Source organism: Sceloporus occidentalis, unplaced genomic scaffold (genome assembly GCF_023333645.1).
Source record: "Sceloporus occidentalis isolate IW3139 unplaced genomic scaffold, rSceOcc1.0.p SCAF_5, whole genome shotgun sequence".
NCBI lineage: Eukaryota > Metazoa > Chordata > Lepidosauria > Squamata > Phrynosomatidae > Sceloporus > Sceloporus occidentalis.
In genome coordinates this window covers 161,660,537-161,676,349 of record NW_028316985.1, presented here as the reverse complement: position 1 = coordinate 161,676,349, position 15,813 = coordinate 161,660,537, and the positions used below count along the sequence as shown (strand labels likewise).

The following is a 15,813-nucleotide window of genomic DNA, read 5'->3' as shown; positions in this document are numbered from 1 at the left end:
GCCTCCCTCCCTCCCTCTTTGCTTTCCTCCTCCTCCTCCTCCCCTTGAAAGCAACTCCCTTTGCCCACCCCTAATGCCTCTCGTCGTCACCAGCAGCAGCCAAGCCTTTGTGAAGCCTTCCTTCCTTATCAAGGCAGGACAGAGCAGGGCGTTCCTCGGCTGCATCCGCACTGCAGAAATAATCCGCTTTGGCCCCGCTTCAACTGCCAGGGCTGTAAGGCTACGGGATGCTGGGGAGAGTAATTCTTATTCTCTTGGAGCAGAGCTCTGGTGCCACAAACCCAACTACAGTGCCTTGAGCCTTGGCAGCTAAAGTGGGGTAAAACCGCATTATTTCTGCAGTGCAGAAGCAGCCTATGAGACTAGAAATGCAGCACCCCCTTTTTTCCCCGTTTTTCTCTGTCCAAAGTTATCTTTCTGGGCATAGGGATCCCCAGCATTTCTTTTATTCAGTTTCTTTGGGATTGTTATCATCATTGTTATTCTCTTGGAGCATCAACAACCAACCCCCCTTCCCAGAATTCCATAGCCTTGAGCCAGGGCAGTTCAAGTGGTGTGTGTCAAACACAGCTTAAGTCTGAGAAGTATTCTGGAGGGCCAGCATAGGACAGCAAGGAAGGGGACAGAGGACTAAGCAGGGCTTGTCTCCACTGTCTGTGTTCAGTCTCAGCCTTAAGCCCTGCGACTTAAAAGCGTTAGGCAGAGCTGTGCCCAGACATGCTGTTGTCTTAAGTTTGTTGTCCTGTGCCTTCAGGTCATCTTCAAGTTGCTTCAAATGAAGCTTTTGAAAGCTTGCATAAAATGCATTTTATTATTTGGATCTGGCCCAGTAAAGATATTGCTGCTTGCGGAGTTGGGATGTTATTGTAAATTATGGGTAAGTAGCTGAGAAAGACCAAGTATAATATTTTGCTCTTTCGTAACATGTGCAGGCAGACAGACGGAGGCAGGAGCAAGGCTGCAATGTACAGCGAGCCCTTCTTTTCCACTGGGGTTTGGTTCCAGGATCCCCCCCCCCCCCATGGATAACAAAATCCATGCTCAGATACCATTAAATACAATGTCATAGTACAGTGGTGTCCCTTATATAAAATGGAAAATCAAGGCTCACTATTTGTAATTTATTCTTTTTTGGAATATTTTCAATCCATGGATGCTTGAATCCGTGGATAAGGCACAGCAAAGGCTGACGGTACAAACTAATTTACGGGAATATCCGTAGTATGTCAACATCATCTGAACCATTGTACTCCCTCTTACCACGTATGGATACAAGAGCTGGATAGTTAAGAATGAAGATAAGAAGAAAATGAATTCATTTGAGAAGTGGTGTTGGAAAAGAGTGCTGAGGATCCTGTGGATAGCCAAAAAGACAAACAAATGGGTCCTAGAGCAGATCTAGTCAGAAATATCCCTGGAAGCCAAGATGACAAAACTTTGGACTCTTTGTGGAGCAGACCCAGAGCTTGGAAAGATGCATTTTGGACCACGGCTCCCCAAAATCCCCAGCTAATGTGGCCAAAGGACTTGCCGGCTGATGGGTTTCTGATGGTTACATTGTACAAAAATGTAACTTCAACTGCCATGGCTGTAAGGCTATGGGATGCTGGGGAGAGTAACCCTCTTTGTGTTCACTGAGATGTGCGTGTATGTCTTCAAGTTGCCTGTCAACATATGGTGACCCCCCCAATTTTCATTCGGCAAGGAGGTAGTTTTGCCAGTTCCTTCCTCTGAAATACAGCCTACACTACAACTTAGCTATTGGATTATGAACCATGTATAATTATGCAAATGCTGACAACCCTCAAAGATTATGTCTCTGAGCAATAATGCTGAATCAGGTGCTGCTTTCCAAAAGGGTAGGCTGGCAGTTTACATTACAGTTTAATTTATGAGAAGCCCTGTTTCCCAGTTCAAAAGTTAAAATCTTGGCCATGGTATCTAAGATCTTTTATCTATGAGTCACAGCTATGTCAATTTTGGGCTTAAAATAACACCACAGGGTCAAGGTAACCTGCCCTCTGAACCGGATGTACCTTATTGTGTATTTTCTTCAGTGTGCATTTCTCTTTACCTTCATGGAAAGAAATTGAAACTATGCAGGCTTTAAACCTCTAGTGACTCAACTACTCCTAGAAATTTTCCTCAGGGCTACTGAATCTGCTCTCACCTAAAACCACAAAGCAGATTCTTTCAACAAAGCTGTAAGTTGGGGTTATATCTAGTATCAAATTCTAAGTGTATATAGAATACACACAGCTTAGCTGCCTATGCACTACTTTTGAAAAAATCTGGCATGTTTTTAAATAGTAGGAAAGATTCTGAAATGTTATTTATCTACAGTTTTATGTTAGATTACATTATTAGTGTTAATACATATCTCATGAAGCCTTATAATATATCCTGTCTGAGAAGTGGCCTAATTGCACATTTTTAACTTGAAGATCCATCTTTCTTCTTTGACTTTTTTTGGTTGTTTTAATGAAATGTTTAGAGAAAGTACATTTTACTCTTCCTTTCCGTTGGTTTTTTTTAATAGAAATCTGTGTCACAGATTGTTTCTGCTGAACTTTGTACCTGCAGTGGGCAAGAACATATCAACTCCTGGCTTTGAGTCACTTCGTTAGGAATGCTGGTAGCAGGCCAAAGTAATACACCATTTCACTATTAGAATAGTTTCTGCCTTCACTGCAGTTGTGTTTAAGTGACTGCATCTCTAGAGATCTGCATTGCTGAATCTCTCAAATCTCATTTTTCACAAATGTGCCCATCTTTGCATAGAATCCTTTTTACCTGCCTCAGTGACTGAGCCAGGAACGTACTGTATTGCCTTTTTTCCCAGGGGCCTCCCTTCTAGATTGAAAACCAGAGATTTCTGGACCTTTACTGTGCAAAAAAGTGACTAGTTGTAGTAGGTGTTGTTTGTCCTTCAACCATGTAACAAGCAGCTACTGCTGAAATACCTTCATGTTTGTTGTTGTTGTGTGCCTTCAAGTCATTTCTGACTTACAGAGAACCTAAGGCAAACCTACCATGGGGTTTTCTTGACAAGATTTGTTCAGAGGTTTGCCATTGCTATCCCCTGAGGCTGAGAGTGTGTGACTTGCTCAATTTTACCCAGTGGATTTCATGGCCGAGCTGGGAATTGAATGCTGGTCTCCAGAGTTGTAGTCCAACACTCAAACCACCATGTCACATATTGAATGTACATGTACCCTCTTCAGTTTTCACTCTGGCATCCCTACTACACATATTTGCCATCATCTCATCGGCTATCCTGTGCAGAAAGCAAACTTAGATATAGGCCTTTTCAGATACATTTGAAGAACAGCCTGTCTCTACAGGCTTAGTTGCACCTGTTGTCACAGAATTCTGAATAGGAAGTGGGAGAGGTATTGTCTCGGGTAGTGATGTGAACTGAGAATATTCTCAGAGTGCTAGTGCTCTCTGTAAGATTATTTTCTGCTAATTTTCAGTTTTTATTACCTCTTTAAATAATATATTGCATACAATTTTTGAGTATTTCTAAATACTACCAAGCTTTATAGAGCATTCAAGATGGTTTGCAAAAATAAGTATAGAACATTCTGGAGTGTTATGAAATTTTCAGTGTCACCCTAAAATTCACTCTCTCGATCAGTCTCACTCTCCATCCCTATTCCCTACTGCAGCCACAACCGTGTGAGTTCAATCCTGCAGGGCTCCAGGTTGACTCAGCCTTCCATCCTTTCATAGGTCAGTAAGATGAGTGCCCAGTTTGTTGGGAGCAATTAGCTTACAGATTATAAACCACTTAAAGAGACTTTAGTATATAAAGTGGTATAGAAATGTAAGTGCTATTGCTATCCCCATTACAACTGTCAGCTTCCACAAAGTATAGCACTGGCATGCAAAGGTCATCACATTCTGTTGCAACAAAAAGGTGCCAAACCCAGCTTCCAGCTGTTAGCCATAGTGCATTTTTCTAACAGTTTGGTGTGTGTAGTCTTCCCTATGACCTCAAATGGATCCTGCTAGACTGGTAGCCATAATCTCCAAGGCTACAGGTCACATAGTCAGATGAGGTCAGCCTCATAAGACCCTTTGAACAATACCCTCTGGACATGCTGAACACGTAGTTTGGGAGTTGCTAATGAAACCACCATCATCCTCATAATCAGAGGAAGGTGCAATGATTGTCTTGAGATTTCTCACTTGACAAGTCAGCTATCAGCTTAACTCCTTCCCATTTCCCTTGACTATTGACAAACTGCATTGTCTCATGCAAACAATCAGACACCTTTGTTAAAGCAATTAAACACCTTGCCAGCGGCTAGTTTTCACCCTTAAAAGCCCTCAGAAATCTCCCCTCATCATGCTACTTTGGATTGCAAGGAGGATTCCATATCACTTCCGTTCATCTCATGCGTTCCAAACAGCTGTGTCCCATTCCCACCACAACGAATTGGATCCCTATTGTAAATATCTCCATTAGTGATGCCTCGAATCTATCCCAAAGCTAATCACTGATTTCTCGAGCCTTGAATAAAAATGTGTGTGTGTGTGTGTGTGTCTGTATTGCTGTGTAGCTTTCCCCACTTTTAATAAAAATAAGACTTTAATTGGAGAAGCCTGTCTCTGCTTCATTTCTTAGAATTACCCAGTCTGTTGGTATACAAATGGAAAGCGATTTTGCTGGGCCCTTGTAGCCAGTCTCCTCTCAATTTTGAGCTAAAAAATACCCCAATTAGAGTTTTTGGCTACACAATGGACTGAAATTGGCTCATTTTAGTAGGCCACAACTGGGAAATATTTGGACTTCCAGGAAATATGGATTATTGCTCCTCAGAACCCATTACCACTGGCAATGCTCAGTAGGGCTTCTGAGACCTGAAGTCCAAAAGATTTGAAGTGGTAAAGAGCATTCAACCCACTGCCCAGGTTGCAGAAAACCATGGTTAAACTTTAGGTAGTCAAAACTGAAACATACTGGGAGCGTAGAAGACTCACCTAACATGTGATGTCAAAGTGCAACTGAAACAAAGCTTGCAGAATAAATCATTCAAATTTTCTTTACAACAGAATGCTTATCAATTGAGCGATTTAACAATAGGGAAAATGACACCCACTCAGATTTGGCTCTTTAATTCTCCCCTCCCCTCAAACAGATAGGTTTTTTTTTACACATTTCCCATATAGACTTTTAAAAATTTCCTTACATTTCACTAGTAAAGGCCCCAAAAGAAAATATATTATAGACCATTCTTCAAGTAATGTCATTCAACAGCTTCTAGTGGCATGTTCAGATGCCTAAGAGTTCAGATGGGCTGAGCTCAGTATTAAAAATTCAGTTTTGAATGTCTTTGGGAAAAGAAAGTTCAGTAAAACCTGGTACCAAAGAGAATAAATGAAAAACAAGTAAGTCTTAAAATAGCTTAAGCTAGTTGTGACTTGTATCTCTGTTAACACAGGACTGCTTTCATTAGAGCAGCCATAATTAATTAGGGACATAAATTCTTAGAAATTACTTCACTGAAAAACATCAGAAAAATAAGTATGTGAAGGGATTTTTCTGTTCAAAATGGAAAATGCAGGAACATAAATTATTTTATGTCTCTGACCTAGATTGAAACATCTCTCTCCTCTTTTGCTTTGATAATATCGTTTTTAATCGTTATCTATTTTTATATTCTATTGTATTCTATTGCTATTTTTATTGTTGTGATGTGTATTTGTATATTGTATAGGGTTGTAATCCCACCTTGATCCACCTGGGAGAGGCGGGAAAATACAAATAAAATTATTATTATTATTATTATTATTATTATTATTATTATTATTATACATGAAAAGGGAAAATATCCATTAGATTTAATAATCCTAAGAAATGTAACAATTAAAGTCTTAATTATTCTGATAACTTAATTGTGAAATACACAAAATGTAAGTCAAGTGTTTTTACACTAAGCAAATGAAAGCATTTCCTTTGGTCAGGCCAATTAGATTCTAAGTGTGTAATACATTAAGGTACCTCTGTTTCATAGAATATTGTTGTGTGTCAAACATGACTGAAGTACTATTTAATTTATTTAATGACTGAATTGTTTTTGTCCATTTCAGAGTAAATAGAACAATTGTATTTTAATGAGCAAATCTTACAGGACCTAATTCATCCTAGAATGAAAACATATAAAAATAAAAATAGGCAAAAATATATGCCAAAATATTATTGCACTAGTGTAAGGTCAGTGGTGCTAATCAATACATGTTTACAGTTTGCACAAGCATGGTATTTAATGCAGTTTCCATTGCACAATTTAACTACATGTTTATTGTACCACCAGCACTACCATTTTAATAACAGTATAAACCAGTGCAACCATGCTTATGGAAATGCTCATTCCTCTAGTGTGGTGTTGGATTTAACCCATGAACTCTACCACTCAAACGTTTTTAAAACACATTTCAAATTTATGTTTTAAATTTCATAGGTACTTCAGAAAAATGGATAGAAAAGTGAATTAGGCAATTCCTGAGTCCTAAAATCAAACCGCTCGTTCTGACCAGAGTAGCCTATTTAATCAATGGGGACTTGGCAAGTAAACATTTATGCAAGTTCCATTGATTCAATGGGCTTACTCCAATTAGGATAAAAGCCTTAGGGCTATGTATCAAGTCAACATACTCTGACATAAGACTGTTGTGAAACAAGTAGGGTAGATTTCAGCACATTCATAATAAACTCCATTCTGTTAATGGGGTCTATTCCCAGGGCAGCCCCATACAAATGCACAAAGGCAATTGTCCCACTGAAAACATTCGGATTTAGGTCTAATTATCACAGAATATAACAAAGAGAATCTGTTCAAAAAAATGTCTACCATAATGGAAGAACAGAAACAGTATTCATACACATATGAAACATTTTCCTTCTTGTCCATACAACAAAAGAGATGTCAATTGCTGGTAAGAGCAAAGTTTGACCTACTTTTAATTCCATGAAATATACATGGATATTCATCTCTTTTGGTTTAATGCAGCACTTATCTGTTATCATACCACTAGTTATCAAAATATCACTCTTTCAAAGATGTTTGCAATGTATCTTTAAAAGATTAAAGGTGTATACAAAGTTGATGAAGGAAGTGCTATATAAAATTTCTTTTAAAAAGTGTCTTCTGCAATAGCGTAGACCATCTTCACATCCATAGTATTTTGAACAGCTTTGTAACAACAAAAAGAGTTCTCATAATGCGAACACATCTGTATAAGTTCCAGAAAGTCATTATTATCTTTAAAGATCTCTCTTGTCTTCATATCGACACATGCATGCAGCTCTCTGACTGTCCAAGTAGGGTTTGCATCCTAAGTGTATGACAGCATCAAACACAAGTTGCACTGTTGATTCACAAGCTGAAAAGGAAGGTGCAGAGGACAGAGAATCAATTTATATTTCAGCAGTAAAGGAGGGTGCAGAGTGAAGAGATTCAACTTATCTTTCAAAAATATAATAAAATACAACCTTCATAGAGCTTGGGAAAGTTAGGTCTTTTGGAGTATGACTTCTAGAATCCCTTAGCCAACATCACAACTGTTTTAACCAACCTCTGCTGGCAACTTGTTATAATGTTGTAAGTTAAACTTACAACATCATAATTGTTTTCTACTCACATTTGCAATCATGGTACCATTGCCTCAAGAGTAAGTACCCCTGAAATCTATCTTAAAATCCAGCCATTTGCATCAAAGGGCAGAGTTCTGCAGTGCTGGCGAGTGGGGTGATGAAGGATGACATGTCCATCTCCTTCCTGCCAGCATGTGCCTGTGCACCAACAAGTTTTAGCAGGACTCTGCAGGGACCTTGCTTCAGGTTAATGTGCCACTGCTCACTGGCCAAAGGGGGCTAAAACCTTCATTCAGCTCCCAACCTGCCAGCGCTGCAGAGCTCTGTATCTTGGTGTGGCTGGTTGGATTTTAAGCTAAGTTTGGGGGTCAGATCAGGAGAAGGAGCATAGCTCCAACATCATGCTTATGTGGCTGCTGGAGAACCTCAGCCATCATCTGTACTGTGAATCTTCTTGGCAATGAACTGACAGGAATCAAAAGCTGCAATCAAGAGCAAAAAATCTAATTGTTAGCAATGGGATTGTTTATGTGCTGATTTTGCAAGTGCACCTCAACTCTATGAGTCTATGCTGCTAACAACTGGATTTAGGCCAAGGATTAAATAAAAGAACTGGCAGATTCTAGACTAGCCTCCTGCAACATAGTGCCCTCCAGATTTGTAATGTATCACTTTTAGAAGACACCAAGCTGGAGAACAAATTCAGGACATCAATTTTTAAAAGAAACTTGTTTAGTACACATCATATAGCAAGCCTAATCTTCAGTATCAACAGTGTTATGGCAATTCAGTGGCATATTAAAGAACACTATATAGGCAGAACACCTAGCATTTTTAATTTATGCTATCCTTCTTATGAGACCAGATGAACAGTGTTACATTGTCCCACAAGAATTAAGGTCAAAATCCTTTGCATTATTTGCATCCTGTAGACATCCTCCTACCCTCACCCCTCAGTAACCTGGAGGTCTCCCCCCAAGAAAAACTCAGTTATGACTCCTACTGTATGAAACTCCGTTTCACAGATATGCATTTGATCTATGGTATTTATGTCTTTGTGTTTAAATAGGATTTTAAAAACTACTTGATCCAAAATGATTTTAAAAAGATTTGACAGTCAGCTGTCATATTGCTATATTGAAATTACCATATGTACTCAAGTATAAGTTGATTTCATGTATAAATCAAGGGTAGGTTTTGGGGCCAAAAATATGGATTTTGATATGACCCATGGATAAGTCAAGGGTAACACTTAGGGGCATATAACAAAGGATCTAAATGATGAAACAACGGAAAACAATGCCAAAGTATTTACAAAATCCCAGCAGGCATAACTGTTTGTGTTCAATATAAAGGCTGGATGGATGAAAGAGCAGAGGGGCTCAGTGTTTCCAGGACAGATTATATTCTTGCCTTTCACTAGGGGATAGTTCCTCTTTAAATAAGAATTAAAGTACAGTACTTACAATGACCCTTGGAGGTTTTTTTGGCGGGGGGGGGGGCAGTTTTGTGACTAAAAGTTCTAGACCTATACATGAGTGTATTCTGTAGTGATTGAATTATATTTTATGATTATATAATATTATTTTTATTTTCATGTTTTTAAAATGTCCTGTCACTGCACTTTTATATTTATAGTGTTATACGTACAATGCCTTGGGCAGATTTTATCCAGAAAGGCATGCTATAAATAGTTTAAATAAATAAATAAATAAGTAAGTAAGTAAGTAAGTAAGTAAGTAAGTAAGACGTCTGGCTATATACCTCTTTGCAAAAGGCAAACAGGTATTTTCTCCAGTCTAAATATTTTAAATAAAGTAGGAAGTAAACAGTATTAGGAACTATAAAACTATTCATGCAGACATTCATATTCCAAGTTTTAATATATATAAATCTTTCCTGAAATATAAATATAATTTTGTGTGTGTGAGCAGGTATATAATTGACTTCCACCGTGATTTTTTAAAATAACAGCAAAGGCCAAAATAGTTTTGAGAGAGGGGACTTTGGTTTCTCTCTTCTCTTTCAAATATACAATATTAAATCCCAGAAGATTCATGCCTTCAAATCATAATTCCACAGTTTGAGGAAATAAATAGTTTTGGAAGAAAAGACAGAGATACAGTAATCACGTAATCCTGCCTGAAAATGAACCAGAGAAATGTATTTGTTCTATTTAAAAAAAATTACAGAAGTTCAAATTTCTGGTCCAGGTTTTTAGGAAGTTATTGTGCAATTATAAAAGCTCTGTATGTATCTGTTACAGGTATATTATCTGGACCAGCTTACCTTGTACACTCTCTGGTATTCCTAATGTCTTCTGTACATCTCTACAGATCTTTGAAAGACAGTATTGAAATTCCTCATCACAGTCATGTTTTTTGTTGCCACAGGTATCATAGCACCTGTCATGTTGATTGCAGCATTTTGTCATGGAGGGAATGCCAATGTCAAACTGAGAAGCAATTTCATAGCATTGGCATTTTATAAGAACATTTTGTGAGACACACCAATACAAAACATTATTTTGTACCACCACGTAAGAGAGAAAATAATGTCCCTTGAAAGAAATGTGTAAAGGACTAGAAAGGAATGGGATTATACTGTCAAAATGTACCAAAAAACTAATAAATTAATAAAAAAAATTAAGATGAGTGCAAAACTTAATATATAAATTTAGTTAGGGTAAATGTTTCTCAGGCTGCTTTCAACAGCCAGAAGTTCTAAGCTGTAGAAAATTCTCCTTCAAACCCTCATGAGAGGAGAAACAGGATAGTTTAGTCTTTTTTTAAAAAAACTATTTTGTTATAGAATTCAAGGACAAATTAACATAGCTTTTCACAGACATAGGCAAATGTACCATATGGCAAAGCAAATTATCTTCTGACTTTTCAGTTGTTTCTTCACAGACCCACGGAATGATTCTCTTTTACTAACAAGAGAAGTTAAATATACACTTCGGTGTTTTAGAACGATAAGAGTATTATCATAAGGATTTGAAAATTAGAGTTTGCATAGTAAGAAATGAACGAATCATCTTATTAGGGAATAAGGGGAAAATGAACCATACAAATTAAGACTATTATCAGACCTTCCATGCATCCTGTGACAGCCATCCAAAAATTTTCATGTAAATTGCCTATTTGCAGTTAAGAAGTGATGCCATCAGTAGGACAAAACTGAACCTCTTAATGGTTCTTTCTAAATCCAACACTTCCAGGCTCTTCCTATTTCACTTAAATTAGCCAGCATGAACATGTTAGGCAGAGGATTCTTGAAATTGTAACCCAAAGAAGTTATTTTGCCTGCTGTTAATACTTATGAAAGGATGGGGGTGAGGGAGATTTATGCTAAATGAAAAAGAATCACTTAAGAGCTTTCCATGATCTGGGATTTTCTGAATGTTTTTGATGCTGTGAATATGATGCAAACTAACTTGTGACATTTAGGAAACTGATTTCCAAGTGGGTAGCCATGCCTGTTGCAGCAAAAGCAAGAAAGAGCCCTAGAGCACTGAAGAGTAACAAATTTATTATAGCACAAGCTTCAATGGACAATAGTTCACTAGGATGCTTTGTGACTCCTTTTTCATGCAGCAATAACCAGCTTTCATCACTGGTTTACAGCCTGGAAAGTGAAGTTCTTGGATTATAATTTCCAAAATTCCCAATCCATCTTTTTCATGCCAGCTAGAGGATTCTGGGAGTTGCAGTTGAAAGAAATCACTTTTTTCTAAGTTCTGTACTCCCCTACACATAGAGTAACATGGTTATGGACTGGGTGGTAGTGAGAGCAGATGGACAGAAAAACGACAATTACATTATTAATGTTAGCTATTCACCACTAACAGCCTAGCATCATTGGTTTGCCCATACTGATTATTATGTATTAATACTTTCTTCATTTCAGTTCCACACCCAACCACATGTATTGCATAGATACACCTGATCTTTTGATAACATACCCTGCATCTGATGAAATGGGCTTTAGTCCAAAAAATCTCAGGCTATAGTAAATGTGTTAGCCTTTAATGTACCTCAAAGTTTGATTGATTTTGCAGACACAGAATTAGGTACCTTTTTATAAATTAGTTTCCTAAATCTCATATAAGTGATTTTGTTTCACATGCATGTTACCCAGAAGTTACAAGTAAAAAATACCCTAGTCCTCATGATTATTCTCCAAATAAAAGTGACCTTTCTTCATATAAATATGAATATAAATGTTTCAATAAATCTACCGCTAATGTTAAAATTAACCGAGATGCATTTCCATCATCATAGATTTCCTTCCTTTCAAATATAAATTGTCAGAGTGTTGAAGAAATCACTGAGTAAGAAGTTACTTACATGAACTCCAAAGAGGGGAGAACCACATCCATTGGGTGGTTGAGGTTTATAACCATAACGGGGTAAAGGCTTATATCCTGTAAAATATGAAGAGTTTGAATTCTTAAAATAGTTTGAGATCTGATGCCTCAAGAGAGGACTCCATAAATAGTGTATACATATACTAACTGTCTTTATTTTGTCAACAAAAATCAATAGGACAAATAAGTGTATACTTAAATATAAATCTAACTTTGCTGGTTACAGAGTGTAGCTTAGTCTCACTAACCTTAACATGATTCCCTTACAATTATATTACGCTAACAGCATGACTCTGCCTTTGCAGAAGTCTCACTGAGTTCAGTGGGATTCACTCCAAGGTTAAGTGGGTATAAAATCGCATTTCCCAAAAGTATGTAATAGTCTCACTGAATTCTTCTCCATTAAATATCTCTCAAGTGCTATCCTCAGTACCAATAATGGTGTTAACATGCTTTAATTTTTTTAGAAGAGTAAACATATTTTACACATTAATTTTAGCGCTCTAACCAAGTCATACACATTTTCAATGAGATTTTTCCCAGTGTGTATATAGAATTAACAGACTGCCAACCTTCCCAAGCAGGAGACAATACTGGACTACCGCATAGGGTTGTTGCATTAATAATAAAGTAACTCCCTGTGATCATGTTTGGACCTAAGGAAAAATGTATACAACTACGATTATGAAGCAAAACCCACCCTCTGTATGTGTTGGCATGTCTCTCCATTCAGTCATCTCTTCAGCTCCCTGGCCAAGTATGACTTGTGAATGAATAACCTTCCACGAAGTATAGAAAACTAATGTAGACAAAGTTTTAAAACTAGGTACCAATGGGTTAACATAGCCTTTCGGTCCTGATGCAGGAAGAAGGGATTATCTTTCACATACACTTCCAAACATTCTAATCCATTTCTTAACAAAGCTGATCCCTAGACACAGAACTCATTTATAAAGTACCTGGTCCTTCTGTAACACAATTGTTGGCATTATTACAAGGTAATAGTAATACTATAGTTGACAAGCAAAGTGAAGGTAGAGGTCATGACAAAGTACAACACAAGTATACCTGGATTAGCAAAGATGAGTAGCAAAACAGGGGGGCTAATGGGACACTAAAAACTTTGTGAAAAGGAGCTTCTTTGTCAGGGGCTTTGTTAACTGAGGTATGCCTGTACTGTCAGTATTTTTAAAAAGTTACTATTATTTCCTGGCATCACAAATGCATTGCTGTAAACACTTTCAAATAAGTTAAATCTTAGCTACCACAGGGATGCCTTACATACTTATCTGGCGTAAGGACCATTGAACTTGCTAAGGCTTACTTCTAGTGCAAGCATAGATAGGACTGAACTGCACATCCAGAAATGAATCACAGGACCTCCAAAGCACTTTTGGATCTGAATATGTGCACTTGGTACATCTATAACTCTTCCAGTATAGAAGCCAGTGTGGTGGTTTGAGTGACAGATCGCAACTCTGGAAACCAGGGTATGAATCCCGGCTTGGCCATGGAAACTCACTGGATGGCCTTGGCCAAGTCGCACTCTCTCAGCCTCAGAGGATGGCAATGGCAAACCTCTCTGAAGAAATTTAGCAAGAAAAGCCTTATGGTGACCTGGCAAGATGTGTTCAGAATTTGCCATTACCTTCCTCTTGAGGCACAAAATGTGACTTTTCCAAGCTCACACAGTGCATTTCCATGGCAGGGCAGGGGTTGAAATCCTGGTCTCCAAAGTCCAGTGCTCAAATCACTACGCCACACTGGTTGGCTCACACTTATGATATCTTAAAGTCATGTATTATGGTTGTACAGTTGAATATGAAATATAACTTTGTGTATCATTGTTTTGGGGGGTAGATTGTACACTGAGACTTCAGTATCCACAGATTCTGTATCAACAGCTTGAAAATATATATATATATATATATATTCCAAAAAACAAACCATGATTTTGCCATTTGATATAAAGGGAGACCATTTTACTATGCTAGCTATGGGCAACACTGGAGGGGGAGAAAGAGAAAGAGGAAAAGGAGGACAACAAGGAGGAAGAGGAGCAAAAAGAGAGGAGGAGGAGGAGAAGGAGAAAGAGAAGAAGAAGAGAAAAAGGAAGAGGAAGACGTGAAGAAGAAGGAGAGAGAGGAGGAGGAGGAAAAAGAGGTGGAAGAGTAAGAGGATAAAGAGGGGGAGGAGAAGGAGGAGGTGAAAGAGGAGAAGAAGGAAAGAAGAAGAAAGAGAAAGAGGAGCAGGAGGACAACAAGGAGGAGGAGGGTCAAAAGGAGAGAAGGAGAGAGGAGGAAGAGAATAAGGATAAAGAAAAGAATAAAGAAGAGAAAAAGAAGGGAAAAGTGTAGAAGGAGGAGGAGGAGCAGGAGATAGAGAAAGAGGAGAGGAAGAAGGAAAATAAGGATAGAAAGAAGAGAAGAAGGGTAAAGAGGAACAGGAGGACGACGAGAAGGAGGAGGAACAAAAGGAGAGAAGGAGGAAGAGGAGAAGAAGAAGGATAAAGAAAGAAGAAGAGGAGAAAGAGAAAGAGAAGGACAGAGAAGGAGAAGAAGGAGGAGAGGAGGAACACTTTTGCTGGGCTGCAACTCCCATTCTCCCTCCCCATTGGCAAGGCTGGGCTGCTGGGGCCCATGGGAGCTGCAGTCTTCCCTGGGAAAGCCCATGGTTGCCCTAGACAAGGCCTCCTGACACCCGGCTTCCCCTCCTCCTCCTCCTCCGCAGCCTTCTTTCTTTCTTACCGTCGCTGCACTTGTATCGGCAGAGTCCGTCCTCCCCTCCGAGGAGGTCGAGGGCGGCGTTGAGATAGGTGTCGATCTTGTGGACGCCGTTGCGGATGGTCTTCAGGGTCATCCTCCAGTCGGGGGTCTGGGCCTCGTGGTGGGGCTGGGCGCCTGGGAGCGAGACCCGGGACGCCAGGAGGAGGAAGACCAGGAGCAGGGCCCGAAGGAGGGCAGACGCCGGCCCCGCCATCCGGCCCCGGCCCGCCTGCCTGCCTGCCTGCCTGGCTCACTCGCTCGCTCGCTGGCTCGCTCACCGGGGAACCGGCGCCATCCCTGCTGCTGCTGCTGCTGCTCAGGAAGGAGAGAGGCAGAACTGCCTCCAGTCTTCCTCACTCAAGTGGCCGCCATTACGCGCCGCGCCTCAAAAGGGGAAGGCCTCTGGGGTCAAGCCTAGGAGGCCGAGGGCGGTTTTAAAAGGGAGGGAAGGGAAGAAGGCACGCTTGGCAATAAGGTTCCTCTCACACACACTCCGGGTTATAAAGGCGCTGCAAGAGGCCTGGCTCCCTCCTCTTGGCGGCGCCACGGGATTGTACTTTAGTGGCCTCTCTGCGAGAGGAAGGAGGCGGGGGACGGGGCCTGGGTCTGGGGCGCCACAAGAACCACACAGCGATGGTTATCGTAGGTGTATTGTTGTATTTGTTCTTTGCTATACACTCATCCCTCCATATTTGCGGCTTTGATTATTCACGGATTTGATTAATATCTCCTCTCTAGGAATATCCAGGTCCTCCAGAGCAACTCTATGGTCAACTTTAACTAAACGTTGCGCTGATGGACCTAGAGATTCCTAGAGAGAACACTCCACTGGGCCCTTCTAGCTCCTCCAGAGCAACTCTATGGTCAGTGTCTGTTGGACATCGACCACAGAGTTGCGCTGGAGGACCTAGAGATTCCTAGAGAGAACACTCTACTGGGCCTTTCTAGCTCCTCCAGAGCAACTCTATGGTCAGTGTCTGTTAGACATCGACCACAGAGTTGCACTGGAGGACCTAGAGATTCCTAGAGAGAACACTCCACTGGGCCTTTCTAGCTCCTCCAGAGCAACTCTATGG

At 39.8% G+C, this 15,813-nt stretch overlaps 1 protein-coding gene across 1 annotated transcript; it reads right to left on the bottom strand.

The window, feature by feature from the left end:
• Positions 1-5,108: 5,108 nt before the first annotated feature.
• Positions 5,109-15,568, bottom strand: PLA2G12A (phospholipase A2 group XIIA). The gene is made up of 4 exons (XM_089525974.1): positions 14,720-15,568; positions 11,953-12,029; positions 9,893-10,058; positions 5,109-7,392 (listed from the first exon to the last, which is right to left on the bottom strand). The coding sequence occupies exons 1-4, from the start codon at positions 14,949-14,951 to the stop codon at positions 7,274-7,276; spliced, it is 594 nt and encodes a 197-aa protein (XP_089382100.1). The 5' UTR covers positions 14,952-15,568; the 3' UTR covers positions 5,109-7,273.
• Between the last annotated feature and the right edge of the window lie 245 nt (positions 15,569-15,813).

Coding starts and splice junctions, on each gene's coding strand:
- PLA2G12A (XM_089525974.1), bottom strand. CDS start 14,951: ATGGCGGGGCCGGCGTCTGCCCTCCTTCGGGCCCTGCTCCTGGTCTTC. Junction 12,030..14,719: donor CCGATACAAGTGCAGCGACG/GTAAGAAAGAAA, acceptor CATATTTTACAG/GATATAAGCCTTTACCCCGT. Junction 7,393..9,892: donor AATACCAGAGAGTGTACAAG/GTAAGCTGGTCC, acceptor CTTCCTTTTCAG/CTTGTGAATCAACAGTGCAA.